Here is a 23,872-nt window from a genome sequence, read left to right on the forward strand (position 1 = left end):
TGGGCTTATCTTTAAGATTTCTGGTAGTGAGCATGGGCACCAGGGCCTCCAAACTTTTTGGATTCGCAGCAACTGGGGTCAGCTACCAGCAGGGTCTGGTCATACTGGATGAGGATGTCTTTGATCTCCTTCTTGGAAGCCTCATCCACATATTTCTGGTAACAGGACACCAGGGCTTTGGAGATGGACTGATGGATAGCAAGAATCTGGGCCAAATGACCACCACCCTTCACACGGACACGGCTGTCCACACCAGCGGACTGCTCCTTGCCCAGAAGCAGAACAGGTACCAGTAGCTTGTATTGCAGCGTGCGCAGCTCAATCATCCCCAGGGGTCGTCCGTTCACCTTGATGAGGCCATCGCCACGTTTGCAGTGCGCCACAGCTGTGGCGGTTTTCTTGCATCCTGAGACCTGCACGGGCTGCAATGGGCCCTTGGACGGCATGGTTACGGGTGTAAAGATCCTCAACGCACGGCTCCACACCGGAAGAGGGGTCATTTTTCTATTCCTTATAGAGATGGGATCTTCCCTTGCTCAGGCTGGTCTTGAACTACTAGCCTCAAGCAAGCCTCTCACCTTGGTCTCCTAAATGCTAGGATTACAGGCATGAGCCACCATGCCTGGCCCCCCCATGTCCTTTTTTTGTTTATTTTATGTATATATTTTTTTCTTAAGGCTGGTCAAGTGAAGCAGTGGGAGTGGGAAAGGAACAAAGGAATCTGTAACTGGTTGTGATCAATTAGTTGTGAACACCACTGCACTCAGACCATTCTGCCCCCCCCCCTTTAAAAGTAAGGTAAACATTTCCAGAAACTCCCAGCAGACCTCCCTTCGTGTCTCATTGGTCAGAAGTGTGTCACATGTCCACACCTAAACCAATCACCGACCAGCAGGGCTCAACCATGATCGGTTTGGACTCAAACTATAAAACAATCAAGATTTACTGTTTGGGATTAGGATGCCTCCAGGTGCTACCCTGAAGGAAATGGGCATTCTGTTGGCAAGAAAGAAGGCAGGGAATGGCTGTTAGGTCCAGAGAAGCAAGCACTTTCCTGTTGGTGAAGGGGAGGGAGGACAGGGTCACGTGACCCAGGCTGCCCAAAAGCTATGTCCCATCCCTTTGGGTACAGGTTTCCAGATGGGTACGTGACCCAAGCCAGGCCAGTGAGAATCTGCCCTGGGATGTTGGCTGGGCGAGAGGTACTCATTGTCTGGGAGGCAGAACTGAGAGGGAAAATGCCTGGAAGGTGTTGGAACACCTCATGGGGCAGCCAGTCAACCCCCTTATGCCTTAGCCAGGTTAGGCTGAGTTTCTGTCACAACCATAAGTCTCCATGAACAGGCTGCATTTGCTCTGACCTCAAGATGCAGCCAGACTCTGTAAAGCACTCTCTTCCCAAGACGACTCACACTGGAGAGGATTTCCCAGGCCTTGAAGTCCTACTACTCACTTCACAATGAGGAAACTGAAGCTGAGCAGGAAGGAGCTTGTGCTCAAGTGACAGGTAAGTCACTGACAGGCTTGGAGCACTCACTGCATCTCCCCACTTGGCTTCTCTAGGCCTTTCTGGGCTGCCCCTCAGCCAGCCATAGCTGAGCACCCGCTCTGCACGAGGCACTGGGGATGCAGCGATGAGAGAATCACATGGCCCCGGCCTGGAGGAGCTTCGGGCCAGCAGGACAGACCTCCACTAGCAGCATCCCGGTTGTGATGGATGCCTTAAAGCACATCTCGCCTGAGCTCCCTGAGGGCAGGGGGTGGGGGGACCTCATCTTCCACCTTCCTGTCTCCCGCTCAGTGTCTCCAGAGAAGGGGCTATAGCCTCCTGGAATCAGCCAACACAAGTTCAAATCCTGCATAAGCTGACCACACCTTCCAGCTGTGTGTTTTGGGGGAAGTTAACATCACATTTCTGCTCCTCAGTTTCCCAAGTTGTAAAAAGGAATAACACAAACTTGCTGGGTTTTCCAAACCACTGAAACAGATCACTGATGCATAAAGTGTTTTTGAGTCAAGCAAGGTATTACAGAGAACATTCTGGAACTTGGATGGGTCATTTCACGCAGGGAAGAATGTGGCAGGCCAGTTCTAGTGAGAGCAGGCTCAGGCAGGGGCTTCTCATCCCTCCTCGGCCACAGACTCAAACACAAATAAACACTCCCACTCGCACTTTATTAAGTACGGAAGGACTGGTTACAACAGGGGTGGAGGTGGTGGGGAAGGCCCAGCCCCCACCCCCACTGGCACACGATAATAAATAAATAAATAAATAGCTGGGAGTGGGCATGGGAGAGAGGTGGCACAGCAAACACTGACCACACAGGGACACAAAAGCCCACCTTCCAAGCTGTGGCCACCATCAACACTGTACAGATACCATGACCGGGAAAGGGTGGGGCTGTTGGCCACAGAAGCCCCAGAGCCGCCCACTGCACCACAATCTTTGTAGAAGCAAGACGTCTTCAGAACTTGGACCCTTATTTATCGACTGAATCTGGACCCCTGGATGGTCAAGTCAGGCCACTTTATCTTAGACTTCTGGATTGTTCTATTCAGGATCTAAGAGACCAATGGGTCATTATTACTTGGTATCCTGATGGGTCCACCCAAGACCTAGGACATGCAAGGATCATTGTCACAGCCTTCTGATTGGTACCCTCAAAACCCAGCATCAATGAGTTATATCGCTTAGCCTTTGGATTGGTCCACTTAGGACAATAATGGGCTATGGTTACCTAGACCTGCTGATTGGTCAACTGGAACTCAGGGGCCAGGACATGAGGGACAGGTAGAGCTCTACAAGGCCCAGGGAGAGGGGAGAGGATTAAGTGCTCAGGGTTGGAGAAAATTTTCAGTTGGTATCAGGACCCAGGTTTTAAGGAGAGATGACAGGAAATAAGGCCACCTGGCTAGGTTAGGCCAAGACGAACCCATGGTGGACCAGCTCCTGGGACAGCAAAGAGTGCCCAGCCACTGCTGGGAGAGGGTGCAAGGGCCTCAAAACTTTCCTGGGTCCCAGCCCCACCAGGGTGCATAAACTGGGGCCAGGGAGTCAGTGGCACTTAACTCGGCTCATGACCTATCGGCTCCATCTACAAGATCAAGGAGTGGGGAAGGGGTGGGCCTGCGGCTGCAGGTCAGGTGGGCTCAGTCCTCCAATCCCTCCATCAAGTCTGCGATGCTCTCCACGTAGTAATGGGGCACAAGGTCGTGCTGGCCGGCTGCCAGGTAGGCCTGGGCCTCTTCTAGGCAGGAGACACCTGTGAGCGTGAGCACAGTGGTCATGCCGCAGCGGTGGCCAAAGAGGATGTCGGTCTCCAGGCGGTCACCCACCATGAGCGTGCGGGCGGGGTCCACACTGAAGTGCTCTGTGATGCACTCGAACATATAGGGGCTGGGCTTGCCCACCACCAGGGCCTGGCGTCCTGAGGCTGTCTCCACCGCCGCAGCCAGGCTCCCAGCGCCTGCAGGGAGAGCGGAGACTCTGTCAGCAGGGGGGCAGCGGGGCCAGCGTAAGGCCCGAAACTGGGATTCCAGGGAGCTTGGCACAGGGTAAAAATTAGTCACTAAAATGAGTCCGAAGGTCTGCTTCCAAATCTTAGTGTGGCGGTTAAGAGTACAGACTGCAACCAGATACCTGTATCTAGACTCCATCTCCACTATCCTCGGGCAGGCTAGTACATGTCTCTGTGCCTCAGTTTCCCCATCTCTAATATGGAGCTATCAGTGGCACTTATCTCATGTGGGTATTGTAAGGACCTAATGAGCTACTCCATGTAAACAGGGCCTGGCTCAGTCAGTCCTGCCTGAGGTTCAGTAATTTACCCTGGCAGCTGTGTGCCTTCTGGCAACCTCTCAACCTCAACTACGCAACCTCTCCGAGTTTCTCTGGACTCCCTACAAAAGAGGGAGCCAAGTAACACCCACCTCCAAAGGGGTGCTGGGAGCACCACAGGGGCAAGCGCTTTGTAAATGGAAATGCCGTTGTGGTTATTGCTGCAAGAACCTGGGCATCTGGCACAACCCTTTTGGAACATAGCAGAGCACAGAAATATCTGCACCTCTGACACAGTCAGCCTCCCCCGGAAAGTGATAGCAAGAAGAGAATTCCAACTGGAGACAAAAAGCTACATGCTTGAAGATGTCTGTGGCTACAGTAACTATAAACCAAAGCGTGGAACTCGCCAAGTGTCTAACAATAGCAGGGCTGTTTAGAAAAGGACAATGCTGTCTCCCAGCCTGGTACCATCCTGCCCCACACAATGAGTCCACTGTGCCTATCTCACAGGCATGTCTCTGTGCCATAACATTCTGCCTTCACACTAATGTGCCTGAACAAAAGATGATGATGATAATCACCATTTACCAAGCATATTCTAAACTGCCAGGGCTGTGGGGGGGCTCTTGGAAGGCCATTGTACAGATGAGAAAGCTGAGGCTCAGTGATGCTAGTCACTTGCCCAGGGTTGCACAGCTTCATAAGTGGCAGCAAAAGGATCTGCATTCAGGTAGGTCTGAGCCAGGCGTGTGCTGGGCTGGCTTGTACTGATTTGGGAATGCAGACTGTTTCCTTTTCAGGAATTTTGTGGGCTGGTTGTTAAAGGAAGCTACTATTAAAAGTCAACTTTTTAAACTCCCAAACAAATGAGTTTTGCTTTAACAAGTTCTCAAAGCTCATCACTTCCTAATTATTTTACTGCATTTTACTATTACCTACGCTCTGGAGGCAGTTTCCATCAGTAACAGCGGGAATGCCACATAATGGTGTGCTACTGCATGCCTCTTCCCAACTCCCCATGCAGGGACTTCCCGGTCGGTGGTAGTTCGAAATTGGCCATGGCGGGAGTATCTGCACCACAAAAGGCTCCTCTGCCTGTTAAATATTTATCAGAGCTCTGCTGGTCTGATCCCAAACGCTCTGGGCCCCGTCTCCCTTCTCACAGCCTCCCTTCTCACAGCCGACAACAGTTTGCTTAGTTAAGCCAAAGACACAGAAGGGGAAAATGGGTGGGGACAGCAAGAGTCCTTAGTTCCTCGGCCTTCAGACAAGGTGGAGGAACCGCCCAGCGTCGTCACAGGATCAAGGCAGAGGTGGGTCAGAACTTGGGCTTCCAGGCTGGCTCAGGGCAACACCACTGGGAAGTTCTCCCTGACATCTGACCTAGAACTTGCCGGCTTGTTTTCTTAAGAACTCGGTAGGAAATAAAAGCCATTTGCCCCCTTGGTTAGCAATTCCTCCCAGGATGGGAAGGGCTCCACTGAGTCACCCCAAGGTGTTTTTCTCAGCTCACATATGGCCCTAGCTCTGTCAGCTCTGTCCTTTCCCACCAGGATGGAGACTGGTCACCTTTGGGACCCCTATGTCCCACTTTATTCGTTCAGCTAATATTTACTGAGGCCCAACTATATGCCAGACACTGGGGATAGGGCTGTCAATGCAACAGACATCCCTACCCTGGGGGCGCAAGCATCCTAGCCGGGGAGTGTATGAGCATAACTGTCTCTCAGCCCCATCATTCCTCCTAACCCCGCATTCTGTAATCTGTTGCATGTTATGCCGATGACGTCTTCCTAAGACAGTGGGCATTTCTATTTGCTGGCTCAAGTGGCTGCCATGTGGCAACAAGGTAAACACACAATTTAAGAGGCCCATGGGGAAGGAGAGGAGGAATTGGGGGTAGGAGAGTTGCATTATTTCAGACTTTTATGCATAACAGAGACCTTTATTAATATTTTTATAACACACTATTGCAAAGCTGCATCATTCAGTTGTGTTCAAACATGACTAACAGCACTGTACTTGTTAAGCCTCTGCCTCCCCCTCTAGGCTGTGGGAGTGACAGCAGGACAGGTGGGCACAGGGGTCTGGGTTCACACAGAGGACAGTGAGGCAGGTGTGGGCAAGGCCTGGTCTCTTCCCAGCTCCTTGACACCAGCCTTCCTGCGCCCTGGGGAACCTTTCAACCCACAGCCTGAACTGAGCTTTGAGGTCTCCAGGGAAAAACTCACTTCTCACAGCACGGCCTAGGGCAGGCAGGCAGGAGCTGCTGCAGCTGAGAGCGCTGACCAGAGCCCTCACCTCAGATTTATGGGGAAACTGAGGCTGAGGTGGTCATGTAGCAAGTGGGTCTGCAGCAGAGCCAGGACAGGTCTAGAACTATAGAATCCCTCCCTGCCATCCCATCATAACACCGTGTCTATGTCTCCTGGCACATTATCACCATGCCCTGCAACGTGTCTCCCTCAGGAAGCTTGCCCAGATCCCCTCGGCACTAGGCCTCCTCTCCACCCCATCACAATCCTATGTCTGCTTCACCTCGCTCAATACTGCCCTACCCTCCTAGGATTTTGGTGTCAATGACTGGGTCAGTGGCCAGCAGAGAGGGAGCGACAGAGATCTGTCCAGGCCCCAAGCTTATGGACTGGGGTATTAACCTGACCACACACACTCATCACTGCCCGTTTGCCTCCTGTGGCAACAAGGAGGCAACACTGCTGCCACCTGCTCTTGTCTAACTCCGGCCCCCCACAATGTAGGGCCCTGCCTGCTCCTGCCTCTTATGCAGGGCTGAATGTGCAGAAGACGTCAGCGAAGGGTGCCTTGGACCAGGGGTCAGTGTCACAGGAACCATGTTCAGGTTCTGCGCTCTATCACTGACTCACTATATGCTCTTGGGCAGTGCACTTCCCCTCTCTTACCCTGTTTCTTTTTTTTCTTTTTTTTTTTTAAGAGAAGTCTCACCATGTTGCCCAGGCTGGAGTGCAGTGGCTATTCACAGGTGCGATTGTCATAGCACAATGCAGCCTTAAACTCCTTGCCTCAAGCGATCCTCCCTCCTTAGCCTCCCAAGTAGCTGGGACTACAGGTGCCGGCCACCACGCCCAGCTGCCCCAGTTTCTTTAATTAAGAAATGGAACAATAACTCTCATCTCTGGAGTCATTTGTGAACAAATATGAACAGACACCAAGGTGCTTCCTAGAGCTCTCTGTACTATGGGGGTACTCTGGCTACAACTTACATCATGTGAGCACCTACTATGTGTCAGGCACTCACCCTGATCATTGACCCCTTGGATGAAACTGGCATGGTGAACATTCCCATTTTACACCCTGGCAGAGATGCCTGGAGGTTACGTAAGTGCGTAGAGCTGGAACTGGAACTCAGGTAGATCTCCACTTCCTGTGCTCCCCACACACCTGCCTGCATCCTGCCCCTAGGAACCTTGTCCACAGAGGGACAACCCTTCCAGGCTTCCTTTCCAACCCTCCAAAACCACCCTGACGGTGAGTGGGGTAGGGCAAAATTCCGCCAGCAACCCTCTGAGCCACAATGGGCCTCTGTTTCCTCATCTGTCGCAGGGAGGTGGCTGTAGGAATTACCAGACATACACACGAAAGCACCTGGGCCTCCCTCGCATCTCTCTTGTTCCCCACCTGCCACCCAGAGACACCCCTTCCCCGCCCCTCACCCCCCGGAGTGGAGGAGAACGCGCAGGCCGCTCCCCACCTCAGTTTCCCCTCCAGCTCTGCGCTCACCTGGAGTCCGGCTGCCGTCGCTGAGCGGGTGCCATGGGTCGCGGTCGGTGGCCACGAGCAGGCAGTCGGGGTCGCGCAGGTGCGCGCACGCCTCGCTCAGCTTGGCGAAGGAGAAGTGTTCGTCGTAGCCCACGAGCACAGCGCGCACACGCGGGGCCGCGCCGTTCTCCGCGCCCGAGTCGTCGCCGGGGTCCCCCGCCAGGCGCAGCCCCGCGGCTCGCAGCTCGGCGCGCAGGCCCTCGCCGCCCAGCACGAACACAGCGCCCGGCGCGTCCGGCGGCCCGGGCAGGCGCTGGCGCAGCAAGCGCGCGGCGCACAGCGCGGAGCTGAACAGCTGCTCGGCGCGCAGTCCCCCGAAGCCCAGGCGCGCGAAGCGGAGGGCCAGTTCCGGCCGCGCGCGCCGGCTGTTGTTGCTCACGAACAGCGCCGCCTTGCCGGCCCGCGCCAGCCGCTCCAGCAGCTCCGGGGCGCCCGGCACCGCGCGCTCGCCGTTCCACAGCACCCCGTCGCAGTCGAACAGGACGCCCTGCGCCCGGCCCAACACGTCGCGCAGGGCCGCGCCGCGAAGCCGCTCGCAGCGCGCCATGCAACCAGCCGGCCGCGCACCCTCCGCCGCCCGCGCCGCGCTCCTGCCGCGGGCACGGCGCTTGCCCGTGCACGTCTCCCGCAGCCGCCAATCGCCGCGCCGGAAGGGTCAGGGGGCTGGGTGACGGCCTTGCCCCTCGGCCAATGGGGGTGAAAGTCTGGGAGAGAAGCGAGACCGCGAGCGTACGTAGTTTGGAGAAAGGGGCGGAATCTTGGCGCCCACCTAGGGGAGGCGACCAATGGAGAACGAGTATGATCCTTCGCCCCGCCTCTATCTCTGCTGGGCCAGTCGCCGCCGAGTTTCAAGATCGACTAACCTCTCACAGGGGTGGGAGCCTAGGAGACTGACCCTCTTCTTAACCAATAAAGAGCTATAACTAGAAAAAGGGAAGCGAATAGTCCCGCTTTTTCCAGCCAATCAGAAGCTTAGGAGAGCTGGTTGCTAGGAGGAGAACAGATGCTCAGTGAGATGTAGTCTCATTGCCCTCTGAACCGTGGACGCTCCAGCTCTGAGGGAAGTCCTGAGAGCGCAGGAGCATGGTGTCTTCTTGGACGTTGGGGCCCTCGGTCTAGACCCGTGGTTCTCCACACTGGCTGTGCAGTAGAATCCCCTGAGGAACTTATTTTTTTTGAGATATCATTTACATAAAGATGCGCAGATCTTAAATGTACATACAGTTCGATGTCTTTTGACAAATGCCTTTAAAAAATACCAATGCGTAGCAGGTGCACAGAGATTCTGATTGAATCGTTTTGGGTGGGGCCTGGGCATTTTTTGGTTGGTTGGTATTTTTGTTTATTTTTAATGTTTTTAAGTGACGAGGTCTCGTTCTGTGGGCCAAGCCGGAATGCAGCGGCACAATCATAGCTTGCTGCAGCCTCAAATTCTTGGGCTCAAGTGATCCTCTCACTTCAGCTTCAAGGAGCTGGGAGTACAGGCGCCCGCCACTGTGCCTAGCTGATTTTTCTATTTTTTTGTAGAGATAGGGTCTCACTGTGTTGCCCAGGCTGGTCTTGAACTTCTGGACTTAATCGGTCGTCCTGCCTCGGCCTCTCAATGTGCTGGGATTACAGGCGTGAGCCACTACACCTGGCAAGGTTGGTGTTTAATTAATTACAGCGGTTCTACTGTGATGACAGGGAGGGAAAGCGCCAGAGCAGCAGTGGTTGATTACCCAGGGTGGTGACTGGGTGACCCCAGGCTGCCTGGGTTCCTGTCTTAGGGAGGCAGGCTTCTGATCTGGAGGAAACCGCTGGTCTTGGGATCTTTGAGGAGCCAGTGTTTTAAAGTGTAGGGATGGATTCCTTCGAATTTTTCACCTGGCCAGCTCCTGACTCACCTTAGATAGCACCTCCTCTAGGAAGCCTTCCTTGACTACCTCACCAATACACACATCAGTCTGGGTTAGATGGCCCATCCCTAACTGGGCTAATACAGGCTTCCAGTACCATGACACTTGATTCTAATTGTCACTTCTCTTGCCTGTTTCTAGGAGCTCCTTGAGTTTGGGCTGAGGCAGGGAGCTGGCCCAGGGTCTGGCAGAGAGCAGCCTTAGGGAAAGCTTGAGGACAGATCCACTCCTGCTCCTTGGGGAGCCTTCACTGCCTTCTCCCAGTGGGGGTTGGGGGAAACAGCAGTAGCAGTAGCCAGCGCTTATTGAGTGCTTCTGTGTCCCAAGGGTGGTGCTTTGGTCTTTATAGGAGTGTCTCATTTGATCCTCAGAGCAACACTTTTGTGGTGGGAATTGTTATACTGTTTCACAAATGAGAAAACTGGGATACCAAGAAGTTGAGTAAATTGCCCAAAATTTGAGGAAGGAGCCAGGCTTTGGAATCAGTCAGGCCTATCCCCTAATCCCAGTCCCTGCCTTACTGGCTGTGTGACCTTCGCAGGTCACTTCTTTGTGAGCCTCGGTCTCCTCACCTGTAAGACGCAATGGGATTTACTTCACCCGGAGAAGATTACTTGGAAACCATGCTCAGAAAAGCACAGTGTGTGGCACAGAGAAAGCTCTAAAACCGTCAGCGGTTATTATTTCAGACAGGAAGAAAGGAGGCAAAGAACATGTAATTTGTTCCTCTTTATGAAAGTGGCCTCTTTATTTCAAGGACAGAAAATAAAACTATCATTTGGGCAGCTGCTCCAGTTTTGTCCAAAATAATTTATTTACCAGCCTTATAAAAAATTGGCAAGAGAAAAATATAAGTCCTGTAGGAGCAGGCAAGCCTCTCCTTCCTTCCGGTGGCTCCCCTGCGACCCTGCCAGAGAGTGGGGAGTGTGGCGGGGGGACCCCAAGCCCAGGGTGGAAGAGGAAAAGGTCAGGAAGTGGAGGACTGTCCTGAGCCCTCCTGGCCATGGGGGCCGACCCAGCGGGCACCGAGGCACTTGTAAGCAAAGGCTGGGGGCCCCCACCCCTTGGGGGGGTGAGAGCTGTTCTGGGAGACAAGGTGGGACGGAGGAGGCACTGAGGGCCATTCAGGGAGGAGCCGGCCACTCAGTCGGTCTCTGAGGCGAGGCTCCGGGGCCGGGGCTGAGGTGGGGTGGCTGGGGGAGCAGGGAACCCAACGGCAGCCTCAGGGGCCCCTCCCTCCTCTGTGGGCACCCCCAGGTCCACCTGTGCAGGCGTGCTCGAGGAGACTGGGCTGGGGGAGGCTGGCCCCGGGGAGGCCGGGCTGGGGGATGCTGGTGAACGCCGGCTCTGGCGCCGGGCAGGCTGGGGGGCCACAGGGGGCAATGGGGGTGGCACCGTGGGGGCCCGGAGGTTGCTGCCAACCAGACGGCGGGGCAGAGCTCGGGGGGTCACAGGGCTACCAGAACCAGAGCCAGAGGGTGGCGGCGGGGCTGGGGCGGAGGCACGGGGGGTGGACAGCTGAGGGGGTGGCATGTTGGGCCGGGCAGGCGCTTGGCGCTTGGCTGCAAAGGAAGGAAAGGGGAAGGTTAAGCGTCCACGTCGCCTGTGGTAAACCCTCCAAGCTCGGTCCCACCTCAGGACCTTTGCGTCTGCTGTTCCTTCTGCTGGGAACAGTTTGCACGGCTGGCTCCTGTCACTCAGGTCTTTCCTCCTGTCCTTCACCCCTCAGAGGCTCTCCCTGACCTCCCCACGCCCCACCCCAGTCACTCTGCCCGTTTTCCCGTTTTATTTCCCTTGCAGGACTCTTTGTCCCCTGAAACGAGCTTGTCCGTTTTTACTTTACTCGGTCATTGCTTGTCTCCCTCCCAGGACATAAACCCAGCGGGGTCCCCTCGTGTGCTGCTGGCCAGCACGGGCTGGGCGCTGGGTACGTGTCTGTATCTGTCTGTTGAATAAACGAATGTCGCCTGTCCCTGCTGACACGTGGGGCTTGCGCACCCCCTCTCAGAAGCCTACCACAACTACCCCACCCCGGCTCTCAAAGATCCACTGCGCAGTCCCAACCTCATGAGACGGCCGGGGGGCCGGGGGGCCAGGAGGTCTGGACTCTGGCCCTAGCTCCGCTCGCTGGGGGATGTGGTGTGAGCCACTTGCTGCCTGGGGCTCAGTTTCCTCGTTGGTAAGACAGGCGAGAGCCTCGACCTGCCAGAGCCTATGTGAGGACCAGCTCAGGTGACGCTGTGACAGCCCTGTGAGCAGTTAAGGCTCTGTGCTCAGGTAAGCCAACATGCCACTCACCCCCTCCTCCAAGGGCGCTAGAAGGCCTCTGAGCCACCTGCCAGCTCCCGGTCCAGAGGCTCTTGCTGCTGCTCCAGCTACTCCCGGCTCCACACTGCACGCCCAGGCAGAAAAGGCCAGTGCCTCTGGCCAGTCACCCTCCTCCCCTGTCCGGCTCTCGGGCAAGCGGACAGGCGAGCGCGCCCCCTGCTTCTTCCCGTCCTATCGTCTTTTCTCCTTCCATGCCCTCTGAAGATTCCCTCCCTACTCTGCACTGTCATCTCTGGGCTTCTTGAGGGGCAAGACTCCAGTGCCCCAGTGCTCATGCTGGCGAACCTTTAATGGGCACCTGCTGTGTGCTAGGGCCAGGCGCTCTCCCTGCAGCACCACTGAATGCCCCACACAGCCCTACAAGGTAAGTGCAGTTACTGTTCCATTACACAGAGGAGGAAGCTGAGGTTCAGACAAGCGAATATACCTGCCCAAGGTCACGGAGCTGGAGTCTGAACCTAGAGTGCCAGGTGGCAAAACCTGGGCTTTTCACCACCTCGATTCCTGGCCTCCCCTGGCTGTCTAAAAAGATGGGAGGACCTGGCTTGCCGTCCCCTCTCCCTGCCCATCCTTTGTCCCCTTCTCTTCTCCCACAGCCAACTCACTCTTTCGAGCCACATCCTCCACTGGGGCAGCCGTCCCTGGTGGGCTCCTGTTGACCTTGGGGGAGGCTGGTCTGGGGGGCGTCTCAGACTCTGTCCTGCCGAGGGAAGGAGTGTCAGGGTTAGGCTTAGGCATCTCCCCGAAGCCTCCCAGAATCTTGTCAGGTGGAGTTTGGGTCCTTTCCACACTCGCTCCCACCACCCTGTGGCTGTGCTTGGCATCTGTCCCCCACCTCCCCGCAGAAGATGCTTCTAGCATTGGCCAGGGTTTGTGTCCACTGAGCCCTGGCTGCTACATGACCCTGTGACAGGGTCCATGGTCCCCTGGGGCCAGGAGGGCACCCCGCCTGCCTGGTAGGTAGGCTAGGATGGGAGGTGGGACGCAGGGCCTGCCCTCTGCCTCAGCGCCCCGCCTCCGTGTGACCTCTGCGAGATGTTCTGGCCACTGGACGCTGGAGAGCGGCTGAGAAGCAGGCGCCCACGCTCACCCCGGGCTGCCTTGGTAGTCTCTTCCCCGGGGAGGCCTTTCCTGACCCAGAGCTAGAGCAGCCCCCCACACCCGTTTCCTGCTTTATCTTGCTTTTCAGCACCACCCTGACATTACAGAATGAGTCTGTGGATGTAAGCGTCGATTCTCTCTCTCCCTGCCCCACTGGAATGCGAGCTCTAAGGGCGGCATTTGTCTGTCCTGCTCAGCTGAGGACAGTCACAGTCTGGACCGTGGCAGTCTGTGGTCTGACCAATGCCTGCCCGGTGTGGCAGCAACACAGAACCACGAAGCCCTTGTGGATGTGAAGGATCGAAGAGGAAACTGGAAGGTATTTACAGATTCCAAAATGATCATCTCCCCAGTTCCCTAAATCCCCAGCGCCAGGAACAGTGCCTGGCATACAGTAGGTGCTCAGTAAATTGCCATGCAATGAACAAGGGAACACTTGGACAAGGCTGAGACCCCACCTTATCCAAACTGGGAGAACTGGGAGACCTGGTCTTTGCTATGAAAATACCAATAATCACATTTGCTAAAACACTGCTTGAAGTCCTGAGAGATGGTGCCTCAGGCTGGGTGTCTGTGGGGGCCAGGACGGGCCACTCATACCCCTCAGTCCTCACCTTTCCTTGGTAGCTGCTGGGGCTGGGGCTGGAACTGGGGTGGGCACGGCAACGGGTGGAAGCGCATCAGAGGCCAGCTGGTCGCTGACCGTGTCCTGAGGGGCGAGGGCTGAGAAGAGGCCTGACACGTTGAAGTTGATGTCTGGAGGTAGAAGGAGCAGGTGTTGGCTCTCGGAGCCTCCGCCATTCTCCCTGCCTCAGCCTGTGTCAGGGTCACTCCCCCTTTCCCCCGAAATGATCTGGACCACGTTTTGCCTTCCCACTCCCATGTGAGCCTCATGACAGTCCCACAAAGCAGGCAGGATCGGTCCCATTTTAGGGATGAGAAACTGAGGCTCAGTGTGGAGAAGCAATTTCCTCCGGGCCTCGTGGTGAGTTCGTAGGGCTGCCAGGGACAGGGACAGGCACGGGGCCCGGCAGAGGGAGGGCACAAAGTCAAGCCTTCACGGAAGCAGCAGCTGCACCTCCAGGGAAGAGGGTGTCTGCACTCTGTATCAGCGCCTCGACCACGCCCACCACCTGGATGGAAGACACTGAGGCTGCGTCCAGCTGGGCCTGGTCCCTGGGACAAAAAGGAAGATGAAGTGAGTCATCCACTTGGCAAAGTTTTAGTGACCCCAACTGTCTGTGTGGCCTTGGGCTGGGCACTGGGGACACAGGGATGAGCCACATCCAGGACCCTCTTCCTCGGAGTCCTGTCTAGACAGCCTCTACCAAGAACTGCACTCTGCACGTTTGAAATCTTTCGCCATCTGTGGCCAGGTAAATAATGGCCTCTCACATACGACTTTACAGTTTGTAAAAATTTCCCCATTCATCATCTCATCTAATTCTCAAAGCAAAAGCCCTGAAAGTTGATATAACTTCTCCCCAGTTTACAGACGAGGAAATGGCGGTCATGAGGGTGACCTCCCAAGGCCACCCTCTGGAAGGTGAAGGGGTGGGGCTAGAGCCAGACCTCTGGGCTCCCAGCCACCCCACAGGCCACCAAGCACACCATCACCGCCACTACTCAGAATGCCTATCTCCAAAGCCCCATGGGGTCCATGGTCCCTTCAGGCTGAGGCTGTTCCTCATGGCAGCCTTGAGAACAGGAACCACTTGACCCCTCCGAGAATGGGGAAACCAAGGCCCAAGGGGACAATAAGCAGCAGATGGTTGGGATGGGGACGGCCTCCCCTCTACCACCTTTCCGACCCATGGCCTCTCACCCTTCTTTCTCAGGTGGCCACAGTAGGTTGGGCCCCAGGACGATAGCGATGTTGCTGGGTGTCATCTTGTTTACCTCCTGTTCCTCAGCCAGCCGTGCCAGGAACTTCATCAGGTACCTGGGGGTGGAAGTGGGCTTGGGCGGGGGCAGGGCATGTGGGGCCCTGAATACCCACTGATGCATCTGAGCCCTGAGAACTCCCCAGCTTAGGGTTTCCAAAGAGTAGGAAAGACACCACATGGGATCGTTTTTAAAATTTTTTTTTTTTTTTTGAGACAGGGTCTTGCCCTGTTGCCTGGGCTAGAGTGCAGTGGCATCATCATAGCTCACAGCAACCTCAAATTCCTGGGTTCAAGCGATCTTTCTGCCTCAGCCTCCCAAGTAGCTGGAACTACAGGTGCATGCCACCATGCCTGGCTAATTTTTCTGTTTTTTGTAGAGACGGGGTTGCCCTTGTTCAGGCTGGTCTCGAACTCCTGGCCTCAAGCAATCATCCCGCCTTTGCCTCCCAGAGTACTAGGATTACAGGCATGAGCCATGGTTTTAAAATTTTTGATAGTCAAATTAGTCGACCTACTGAGTGCCAACTAAGTGTCGGGCATGGAGCTAAGCTGAGAGTCCCCCAGCCACCTCATGGGGTAGGGACTGTTACAATCTGCATTTTCCAGGTAACAACACTGAGTTTTCTGCCCAGGCCCACACAGGGGCAGAGGCGGGATGTGAAACCAGGCAGTGTGGCTCTAAAGGTTCACGGTATTGTTCATTTCAACAGCTAATATTTTAAAAAATATGACTAGTATATCAAAGCTGTGTTTTCAGAAATATTGCTTAAGACACAGTGGCAGGGCCAGATTCAAACACAGGGCCCTTAAGTCCTTGGGCTCTGGCTTTGGGGGGAGGTGGGTGTGGGCTCACCTGAGGTTGCTGAGGTTCTCGGGGGGCAGGTGGCTGCACACCTCTTGGAGGGCCTGTAACCGGGCCCCCGGCTCCTTCAGGCTGAGGAGACAGACCTGGTCAGCGGGTACACGTGTGCAGCGTCGGCCTCCCCACCCTCTCTCCCCACATCCTCACCTGGCTGCTTGCATCCAGTCATCATAGAGGTCAAAGGTCATCAGGGGCTCTGGCAGCTCCCGCAGGTAGGACTTGAGGGCACCTGAGGCAGAGGTGGGGAGAAGTCAGAGGCAGAGAAGCAGCCCCCCAACCTGCTCTCCCTCTCTCCCTATAGAAGGAACCTCCAGCCCTCATTCACACTAACGTGACCTTTGAGAAAAGGAAGGCTAGCAATCTTGTCACCAGAAAAATGTATACAGATTTCAGGGGTTCCTCATGGACCCTGCGTTAAGAACTCCTATGTGTCCTCAGTAGAATATCAGGCCTTAAAGACAAACTATCTTGGGATCATTTCAGGCAGCTGTACCCCTTCCCCCAACCTCCCGCCCAGGGTTCCCTGGACCAGGCACCTGCCACGGCGTGGGGGTCAGAGCAGAACTCCTCCAGGCTGCGGGGGTTCGAGGCCATCGTCTGCTTGAGGCGCTTCAGCACGGAGGCCCCAGCAGCCAGACGGAAGAGGCCCTGGGGTGCGAGAGGGAGCAGGTGGGGGTCACAGAGGGGTGGGCAGGGCAGGACACCCGGGCGGGGGCCCTGGTTCACTTGTAGCTTGGGGTAGGTTGCTGGCCCTCACCGGGCCTCAGTGGCCCCACTGTCTGGTGGGCAGAATGGACACGACACTGTCCATGGCCCTTCTTAACTCTCAAGGTCTAGAATTCTGAGCAAAGGGCAGGGCTGGGAAGTCTGGAAGGAGCTGGGAAAAGTCGTGGGGAGAAAGGAGTCTGGCTGGAAGTGGGAGGGAGAAGGAGGCCCGTTGAGAAGGCCAAGTTTGTCTTTGCCACCTCCTAAGCGTCTATCTTCAGGAAAGGAAGCAATGTACTAACAACAATAAGGTGCAAAGGACAGCGTGACAGTGACTGGCGCTGTGGTTTCAGTGCCACCTTCTCATATGACTCTGGGCACATGTACCTCTTTGCCTCTGTCTCCCCTTTGTAAAATGAAGCCAATAAGGGCTCCCTCCAAGGGTTACTGGGGTCATTAAAGGGAGCGAGGAATGCAAAGGCTAAGAGCACAGAGCCCAGCCCATACGAGCATCACTGAGCGGGAGGTAGTGTCAGTTCAGCACCAGGAGGCCACGCCTTCTCCCAGGGACCTGTGCTCTAATGAGGGAATTACAGGCACCAGGCAGGGCAGCATGTGGAGGTTTGGGACAGAATGAGGGCCCCAGTGCTCCTTCCCCAGCTGCCCCAGTGGGTCCCACCTCTTCCTTCATGCCCTCAGAAAGCAGCATCATGACGCAGGCCTCGATGGGCAGGGCGATGTCCAGGCCCAGCTCCTGCAGGTGGGTTCCCAGCGACACCCCATACATCTTGGAGAAGGGGGCGGCTGTCATCGAGGGGGAAGTGTCTGCAGGAACAAGACAGATCAGTGGCCCGGGGTCTTCCCACCCCTGGGAAGTCAGGCAAGGGTCGCTCCCAGATGTCCTCAAGGTGGTGGTGGTACCACCTTCCACCCGACTGTCCATGCACACATCTGAAATCATCCATCATATCTCTTGAATCTGCCCACCTCCACTGCCTCTGCCTTAGTCCAGGCCACCATCACCTCCCTTCTGCCTCCTAAGAGGTCTCCTGGCTCTAGTCCTGTCCCCTTCGTTCCATCCTGCACACAGCAGCCAGAGCAATCTCTCCATCACAAATCTAATCCAGCCCTCAGAACTCATCCATGGCCCCCTATTGCCTTTCAGGACAAAGTGCAAGCTTCTTAAAAAGCCCTGAGCAGGGTCGGGTCAGGGGTGTGATGTTAGCCCTGCCTTTGTCCCCACCTGCTTGGCTGTGGTTCTCCCTCAGCTCAGCCAAGGCTGTGTCCAGTGAACTTAGTGACCTGCGATGGTAATCGGCCTGAATCTCCAGGAGCTGTGGGGACAAAGGGACACTCTCAGGGGAAGTGAGGGAAGCTGAGCCTTCCCCAGGATCTACAAGAGCAGACCCCCCCAGCTCCTACCATCTCACAGGGTCCCAGTGGCCCCTGGCTCTGGCATCCAACCCCTGGGCTCCGGACGGCTGGAGCCTGGTCTTGGACTCACATGAATGAAGTAGTTGGCATATGAGTCCTCCTTGGTGGCAAAGTGGTACAGGTCGGCCAAGTACTCATCCTTGGGGACAGAGGGAGGAGAGCTTAGCCCATGTGAGAGTGGGGGGTCTAGATGGAAGCTGAGGCTTAGATGGGTTTGTGACCTGCCCAAGGCCACACAACTGTACATGGAAGGTCCCAGCCAATCCCCTCTCTCTGCCAAGGTTTGTACTTGGGGCCAGCCCATCAGAACTCCTCCAACTCTGGAGGGGCTTTTATGGCTGCTTAGTCCTCATCTGTGTCCCCACATCCTCAGCACAATGCCTGTTATTCACCACTCAATCATTCTTTCATTCACCTTTCATTCATTCATTCACTCAGCAAACACAGAGACTGGTGAACAGACCAAGTCTCTGCCTCCCAGGTGTGATGCGTGTGGTGTAGACAGCACACCGACCCAGACCCCAGCTCTGCTGCTTCCCAGCCTGTGGCCTTGGGCAAGTCATGTCACCTCTCCAAACCTCAGCTTTCTTGCCTGTGAAATGGGAACAGGACCCACCCCTGCCACCCCCATACATCCAGGGAACCCCAAGAGCCCCCTCACCTTGCACTGCTCCACCTTCCTCTTCAGCTCCTCCTCCTCCTCCTTCAGTGTCTCCACCTTGTTGGCCATGGTGGTGTGACTGTAACTGCCTGAGCCACCTCCTAGGCCTTGACTGTTGCCTGAGTTCTTGGCTGCTTGACTGAGCCTGGGGAATGGCCCCAAGGTGGGCTGGTTACCAGCCCCGTTGCATGTCCAGAGCCAAGTATCCCTCCTTACATAGGATTCTGGGATTTACGGATGCAAATCGAGAGTGCCACTAGCCCTTGGCCTCTGCCCAGCCTGGGCCGTGAGTGCTCTGGGCTGCCCCCTGGTGGTGGGTTTGGTGATCACAGCCACCCAGGTCCAGAGTGGAGGGTGGGGCACCCCTCTGCCATCTAGGGATTTTGGAGGATTGTTTATGGCTTTCCTAGGCTTTGGTGTCACCCCCAGCACCAGCTGTGACAAGCATGTATACACTGTCAAACGTATCCTCACATATGTTTCTATGGACCGGACATGTGCACCAGAAAACACACTGTACCCAGTGAACCCTGCGGCGTGCTCCCAGTATGGCCAGAGCCTGAAAGCTCTGTGGCCATCTCTGTGGGCTGAACCAGGTAGGGCTCCCACCCAGTGGCTGTGGCTCCCACCTGCTCTTGAGGGTGTTCCAGTCAGACACGAGCTTCTGTAGGCTTTTCTTGTGCTTGAGGATGGCTGGCAGCTCCTCCTGGGGGCAGGTATGGGGGTGGGGTTCAGTGGGCTGGCAGGGAGGGAGCTAGAATGCTAGGGAAGCTGGGGACAGGTCACCTCACTCAGCCTGCTGAGTGGCTGCAGGACATCCCTTTCCAGAGTCATCTCAAACTCGGCGAGGATGCGGGCCAGCTGGTTCTGGATGGCACAGGTCATCTCCAAGGCCTTCCTGTGGACGTAGCACCAGTGGGCCCAGGCTGTGGCAGCCCCTCAGCCCTCTGGGAAACACTCGGTGGGGCCTCTCCTCCCCAAGATTTCCTGCCCCTCCTATCTCTCTTCCATCTCGGGCAAGCGGGCTACCCTCACTGACCTGGACACAGCCTGGCATTCGTCTAACGTGGACCCCCTCCCAGCCCAGATCACTTTCTGGCGTTCCCAGGTGAGGGTCGGGCCCCATCTGTACTCACCCCATGCTGGAATCGGGGTCCAGCTCCTTGAAGCTCTCAGCCATCGTGGTGGACAGAGTCATGAGGGGAAGCTTCTTCTGCGGGGGTGAGGGGGTGGGTAGCTGTGAGTGCACATCCCTGAGCACTAGGCGAGCCCCTTGGGGCAGGAAGGAGGGAACCCAGGAGGGAAACAGGATGAAAACAGGCATGGAGGGGGTGACATTTCCCTGTGACCATGTACAGAGCCCCCACCCACCTGGGGTCCTCTTTCCTCTGTCCCAGAAGCCACTTAGTTGGGCAGGAAGGAATGACCAAGTCCTATCACAGACCAGGGAACTAAGATGCAGAGAGGGCAGGGAGCTCACTCGAGGTCACACAGTTGGAGGGGTCTGGAAGGGTTAGCTAGCCTCTGAGTGGGGGCTCTTTCCCTGCCCCAGGGCTTATGTGGCTGACCTGGCCACCTCTGAGCTCTCTCCTCCTCCATGCCTTGCTCCCAACTCCCCACCCCTGCCATACTCCAAAACGTGCCCCCACACTCCCACCTGGAGTTATGGAGAGCACTAGCTTTGGGATCAGTGAGATCAGGGACTGGTGTAGAGGGGGCGGGGTCCAGACGGGGATGGGAAAGACACAGGTCTCATGAACGTAGTGCCAGAGGGCCCAAGGGACAGGGCAGTCTTCACGCCCTTGGTGCCAGAGGCTCAGACCGGCAGGGAGACCCGAGCCCGAACCACACTTCCCCATTAGACTGAGGCCTGCTGCTCAGGCCCCTCCTTCCCGGGACCCCCACTCACCACCCGCTTGTCCATGTCCGCCCCACTCTGGCCCTGCAGACAAGCCTGCAGCCGTTTGTGGACATTGTGGGCTGCCCGCTTGGCTGGCTCCAGCCGCTGCTCCACCTGGGAGGGAGGTGTGGGGGTTTAGGATCAAGGGAGGTTGTCTCCCCGGAGCAACCTTCCTACCTTTCTCCTCCCCCCAGGACCCCATGACCATCAGCTTGGGGAATGACTCAACCCAGGCCCCTAAATGGCATCCTCGCCCAGCCCTCTGCTCTAACAGCCTGCACAGGCCTGCCTTTCCACCGGCTGCCGGCCCAGGCACGTACCTGCAGCAGGTCCTCACCCAGGAACTCAGCAGTCTCCGGGGTGCTGCAGGGGGAGAGAGCTTCTGCTGAGCTGGCCTGGAACTCCCCGGCCTCCCCCTGCTCCCCAGCAGGGCACCTGGACCCCAGTTGCTTCCAGTGCCCTGCCCAGGTGGGGCCCGCCCTGGGTGGCCAGTCTGCCTCATCCCAGTCGGAGCACATTCCATGGGGGTGGGAATAGGATACAGGGCTTTTTCCTCCTCCACCCAGGGCTGTGTCCTCAGGGAGGGCAGATGCACGAAACTGAAGTGGGGGGCGGGGAAAGCTGCCCAGGGCCCAGCTTTGGGACACACAGTCAAAGCTTCTCTTCTGCCCACCCCCAAATCATCAGCCCACCCCAGGAAAAGGAGGCCTAGGCTGGCCCCAAGAACGGGAAGTGTGGGAGCTCAGACTCCTGGGCTGTCAGTCACATAGGACTCTGGACTATAGCTGTGGCAGGGGTGCACAGGCCCTCGGCCCCTGCCTGGGGACACTTGGGGGATGCTGAGACCCACAGCAAGGTGGCCTGACTGCCTGAGGCTCACGCAGGCATCTGTGCCAGTGTGAGACTAGAACCAGGTCTCTGGACACCCAGGCCCCTCCCCTGGGCTCAGAGAATGGGGAACTCCCAAGGCTGGGGGAAGAGGAGCAGAGAAGACAGGCCCTCAGAGGCTCCCCAAACTTCCGGCCTGGATCCCCCAGCTCAGGGGCTGGGGGTGGGAACAGGGAGACCTGGGGACGTTCCCACCTGAGTCTGGGAAAAGCAGAAGCAAGATAGAGAAGCAGGAGGCCTCTGGGCTGGGGGAGGGGAAGGGCCGCCTCAGGACAGGGGCAGGCCCCTCCTCCCTCCAGGCCAGGACCCCGTCTCCTCCCCTCCTCCACCGTCCGGGGCCCTAATCGACCTTTTCCCTCCCCCACCCAGCAATCAGAGGTGGTTAACAGCCCCAATGTCCAGAGGGAACAAGTGAGGCCAGAGAGGACCATCCACTCAAAAGCTCCTGGGGGCTGCGAAGTCGCAGTGTCCTTGGTCAGAGCGCGCTCTCCCCCCGCAGCCCCCTCCCATCCAGTCAGCGGTGGGGAGCCCTTTCCCCCAAAGACCAGCCTCTGCTCCTGCTCTGCCTGGGAGATGCGGGTGGCGTTCGGAGGGGAGCAAGCGAGGGCAGGGCTCTGGCCGGTCAGAGGGCGGCTGCCCGGCTGCCCCCAGCCCGTCTCCCGGCACCCTTCTACTGCCCCTCGGGTCCTGCGGGGGTGAGACTGGGGACTGGAAGCGGGTGACACTCACCGTCCCAAGCTGCCCGTGTGGGCCAGCTGCCGCATGCGGTGCAGCTGCCTCTTCATCATCTTGAGGGCGGCAGGGGCTCGGGGTCACGGGGGTGAAGGCCCGGCAGCCCCCGGCCCGGCCCGCCTCTCCCGCAGCGCGCTCTCGCCCCGGACGGGTGGGCGGCGCGCCGGCTTCCTGGGCCGCCGCGCTCGCGGCTCTCGGCCCCGGCTGGCGGCCGGCTCTCCCCGCCCCCGCTCGCGGCTCCGCCCCCGGCCCCCAGGTCACTCCTCTCTCCAAGTTGGTTTCCTTGCCCTGCCCCGGCTTCCGGGCCCCCCGCCGACCCCCGGCCGGGCCCCCGCGAGTGCTCGTCCGGCGGGTCGCGGCGGGCCACAGGTTGAGTGCCGGCTCCTCCTCCCGCCCAGCCCGGTGGCGGGAAACAGGTAAGCCCGCTCCTGCCACGCCCGCCCGCCGGCAGGTTCTGGGTATAAATAACCTTCCCGCCCCTCTTAAAGGGGAAAGAGTTCCCCGCTTAGGAGGGATAGGCCAAGGCCAGGCCCCGACGGGCCTGCGGAGGGATGCTGCCCTGGACTCCCGCCCCAGAGGACCTCTGGCCGTCCGGAGCTAAAGGCCACTCCTGCTGGATGACTGGCGGGGAGCTTTGGCTTCCTGAGGCCACTGGCTGGCCCCTGGCTGCTGTGTACCCTTGGACAAGTCCCTGGAACTCAGGACTCCCTGACTCTAGTGGCCTGATGGGCCGGCTGTCCTGGGCCTGCCTACCCCGCAGGGTGGGCAAGAGACCCCTGCCTGCTCCTCCAGCCTCTGATCTCCTGTTCCCTTTAAGGGAGTTGCGCGTGATATTCCAGCCACCAGGAACCCCCCTCCCCCAGCAGTTCCCTGACACCCTGTTCTCCACATCTCCCCACCTCAGCACGGACAGGACAGTTTCCTCATCTGTGACGCCCTTCTCCTCTCACGGTCCTGGCAAACGGCATCAGTCCCTGCCATTCCTTCTCGTAAGGCAATGGTGTGGGTGCTGCTCTGACCCCCCAAACTCAGTAGGAGTTGTGTCTTTGGCCCTCCACTCACAACAGAGTTGGGCATATAGTAGGTGCTCGTAACTGGTAGTTAATACAAGATGTGAGCGCCTCTGGAAACAGTAGGCTTTCCTCACCCTGCACCCGAGCACCTCAGGCACGGGGAGCCCCAGGCCGGAGAGGGGAGGGTGGGCAGCAGAGTCCACACCTACTGCACTTTGCTTTGTCTGTTTCAGTTCTGTGACTACTTGAGCACCTACTATGTGTGGGTGGACAGACCAGGTACTTCTCAAAGGCAGGACCTTGGCCCCAGACATCTCCATATTCCTAGTGCCTAGTGCAGGGGCTGGCACAAAGCGGGCATTCTTGCTGGACAGTGGCTGCCCCCCATTCTCTAAAGGGAGAGTCTGGCAGGCTCCATTGAGGATGGGAGCTGCTGAGAAGGGATCCCACCGGCCGCTGCTGCTAGAGCCAGAGCCTCCCAGCTGGGAGCCCCCCTGAGCGTGGAATCCTGGGTGGAAGTTGGGAGGCTCAGGCCAGGATGAGGAGATGTTAGGCAAGGTTCCCACCCCCAACCCCCTTTTCCCGACAAGAAGGCTGCTGGCCAGTGATTGGGGTGGCGTGGCAAGGGGACCCCAGGTGTCACCTTTCCTGCCCCTTGGGGTGGTGCCCCTGCTCTGTTTTAGCCCAGCCTCTGGCCTGGAGCACACTGGAGCTGGGCTTGTCCAGTTCCCCAGCTGCTCTGAAGGTCCCTGAGGGGGTACTGGTATCGCTGGCTTGTATCTCTGTCCATCCTAGGCTTGCCCAGGCCTGAGCCCCAGCTCTGACCTGGTGAGGGGTCAGTCCACGTGGCCTATGGCAGCAGCTGCAGTGGAAACAACTGAAGCC

At 57.4% G+C, this 23,872-nt stretch overlaps 2 protein-coding genes across 4 annotated transcripts; both read right to left on the bottom strand.

The window, feature by feature from the left end:
* On the bottom strand, positions 1 to 499 carry LOC123639280 (40S ribosomal protein S16-like). The gene has a single exon (XM_045552917.1). It carries the CDS (start codon positions 444 to 446, stop codon positions 12 to 14), a length of 435 nt encoding a protein of 144 aa, XP_045408873.1. The 5' UTR covers positions 447 to 499; the 3' UTR covers positions 1 to 11.
* A 1,657-nt stretch (positions 500 to 2,156) lies between these two features.
* Positions 2,157 to 22,146, bottom strand: LOC123639282 (chronophin). Of its 3 annotated transcripts, none has more exons than XM_045552921.1 (18): positions 21,972 to 22,146; positions 20,675 to 20,717; positions 20,364 to 20,468; positions 19,591 to 19,667; positions 19,241 to 19,352; positions 19,084 to 19,160; positions 18,455 to 18,599; positions 17,864 to 17,932; positions 17,603 to 17,693; positions 17,039 to 17,184; positions 16,191 to 16,302; positions 15,802 to 15,883; positions 15,646 to 15,726; positions 14,732 to 14,848; positions 13,985 to 14,082; positions 13,521 to 13,662; positions 12,411 to 12,505; positions 2,157 to 3,467 (listed from the first exon to the last, which is right to left on the bottom strand). In XM_045552921.1, exons 1-18 carry the CDS (start codon positions 22,028 to 22,030, stop codon positions 3,151 to 3,153), a joined length of 1,968 nt encoding a protein of 655 aa, XP_045408877.1. In that variant the 5' UTR covers positions 22,031 to 22,146; the 3' UTR covers positions 2,157 to 3,150. The 3 variants fall into 3 exon arrangements, with proteins under 3 accessions (XP_045408877.1, XP_045408876.1, XP_045408875.1); XM_045552919.1 differs by lacking the exon at positions 2,157 to 3,467 and adding an exon at positions 10,268 to 11,039; XM_045552920.1 differs by lacking the exons at positions 12,411 to 12,505; positions 13,521 to 13,662; positions 13,985 to 14,082; ... (12 more) ...; positions 20,675 to 20,717; positions 21,972 to 22,146 and adding an exon at positions 7,541 to 8,181.
* Between the last annotated feature and the right edge of the window lie 1,726 nt (positions 22,147 to 23,872).

This window comes from Lemur catta, chromosome 6 (assembly GCF_020740605.2).
Source record: "Lemur catta isolate mLemCat1 chromosome 6, mLemCat1.pri, whole genome shotgun sequence".
NCBI classification, from domain to species: Eukaryota; Metazoa; Chordata; class Mammalia; order Primates; family Lemuridae; genus Lemur; species Lemur catta.

Bases quoted from the DNA above. Each gene is read 5' to 3' on its own strand.
- LOC123639280 (XM_045552917.1), bottom strand. From the start codon at position 446: ATGCCGTCCAAGGGCCCATTGCAGCCCGTGCAGGTCTCAGGATGCAAG.
- LOC123639282 (XM_045552919.1), bottom strand. From the start codon at position 22,030: ATGATGAAGAGGCAGCTGCACCGCATGCGGCAGCTGGCCCACACGGGC. The intron at 15,884-16,190 runs GTGCCTGGTCCA...CCTCTGCCTCAG, and splicing joins TGACCCCCACGCCGTGGCAG to GTGCCCTCAAGTCCTACCTG. The intron at 13,663-13,984 runs GTGCAGCTGCTG...TTCTACCTCCAG, and splicing joins AGACACCCTCTTCCCTGGAG to ACATCAACTTCAACGTGTCA.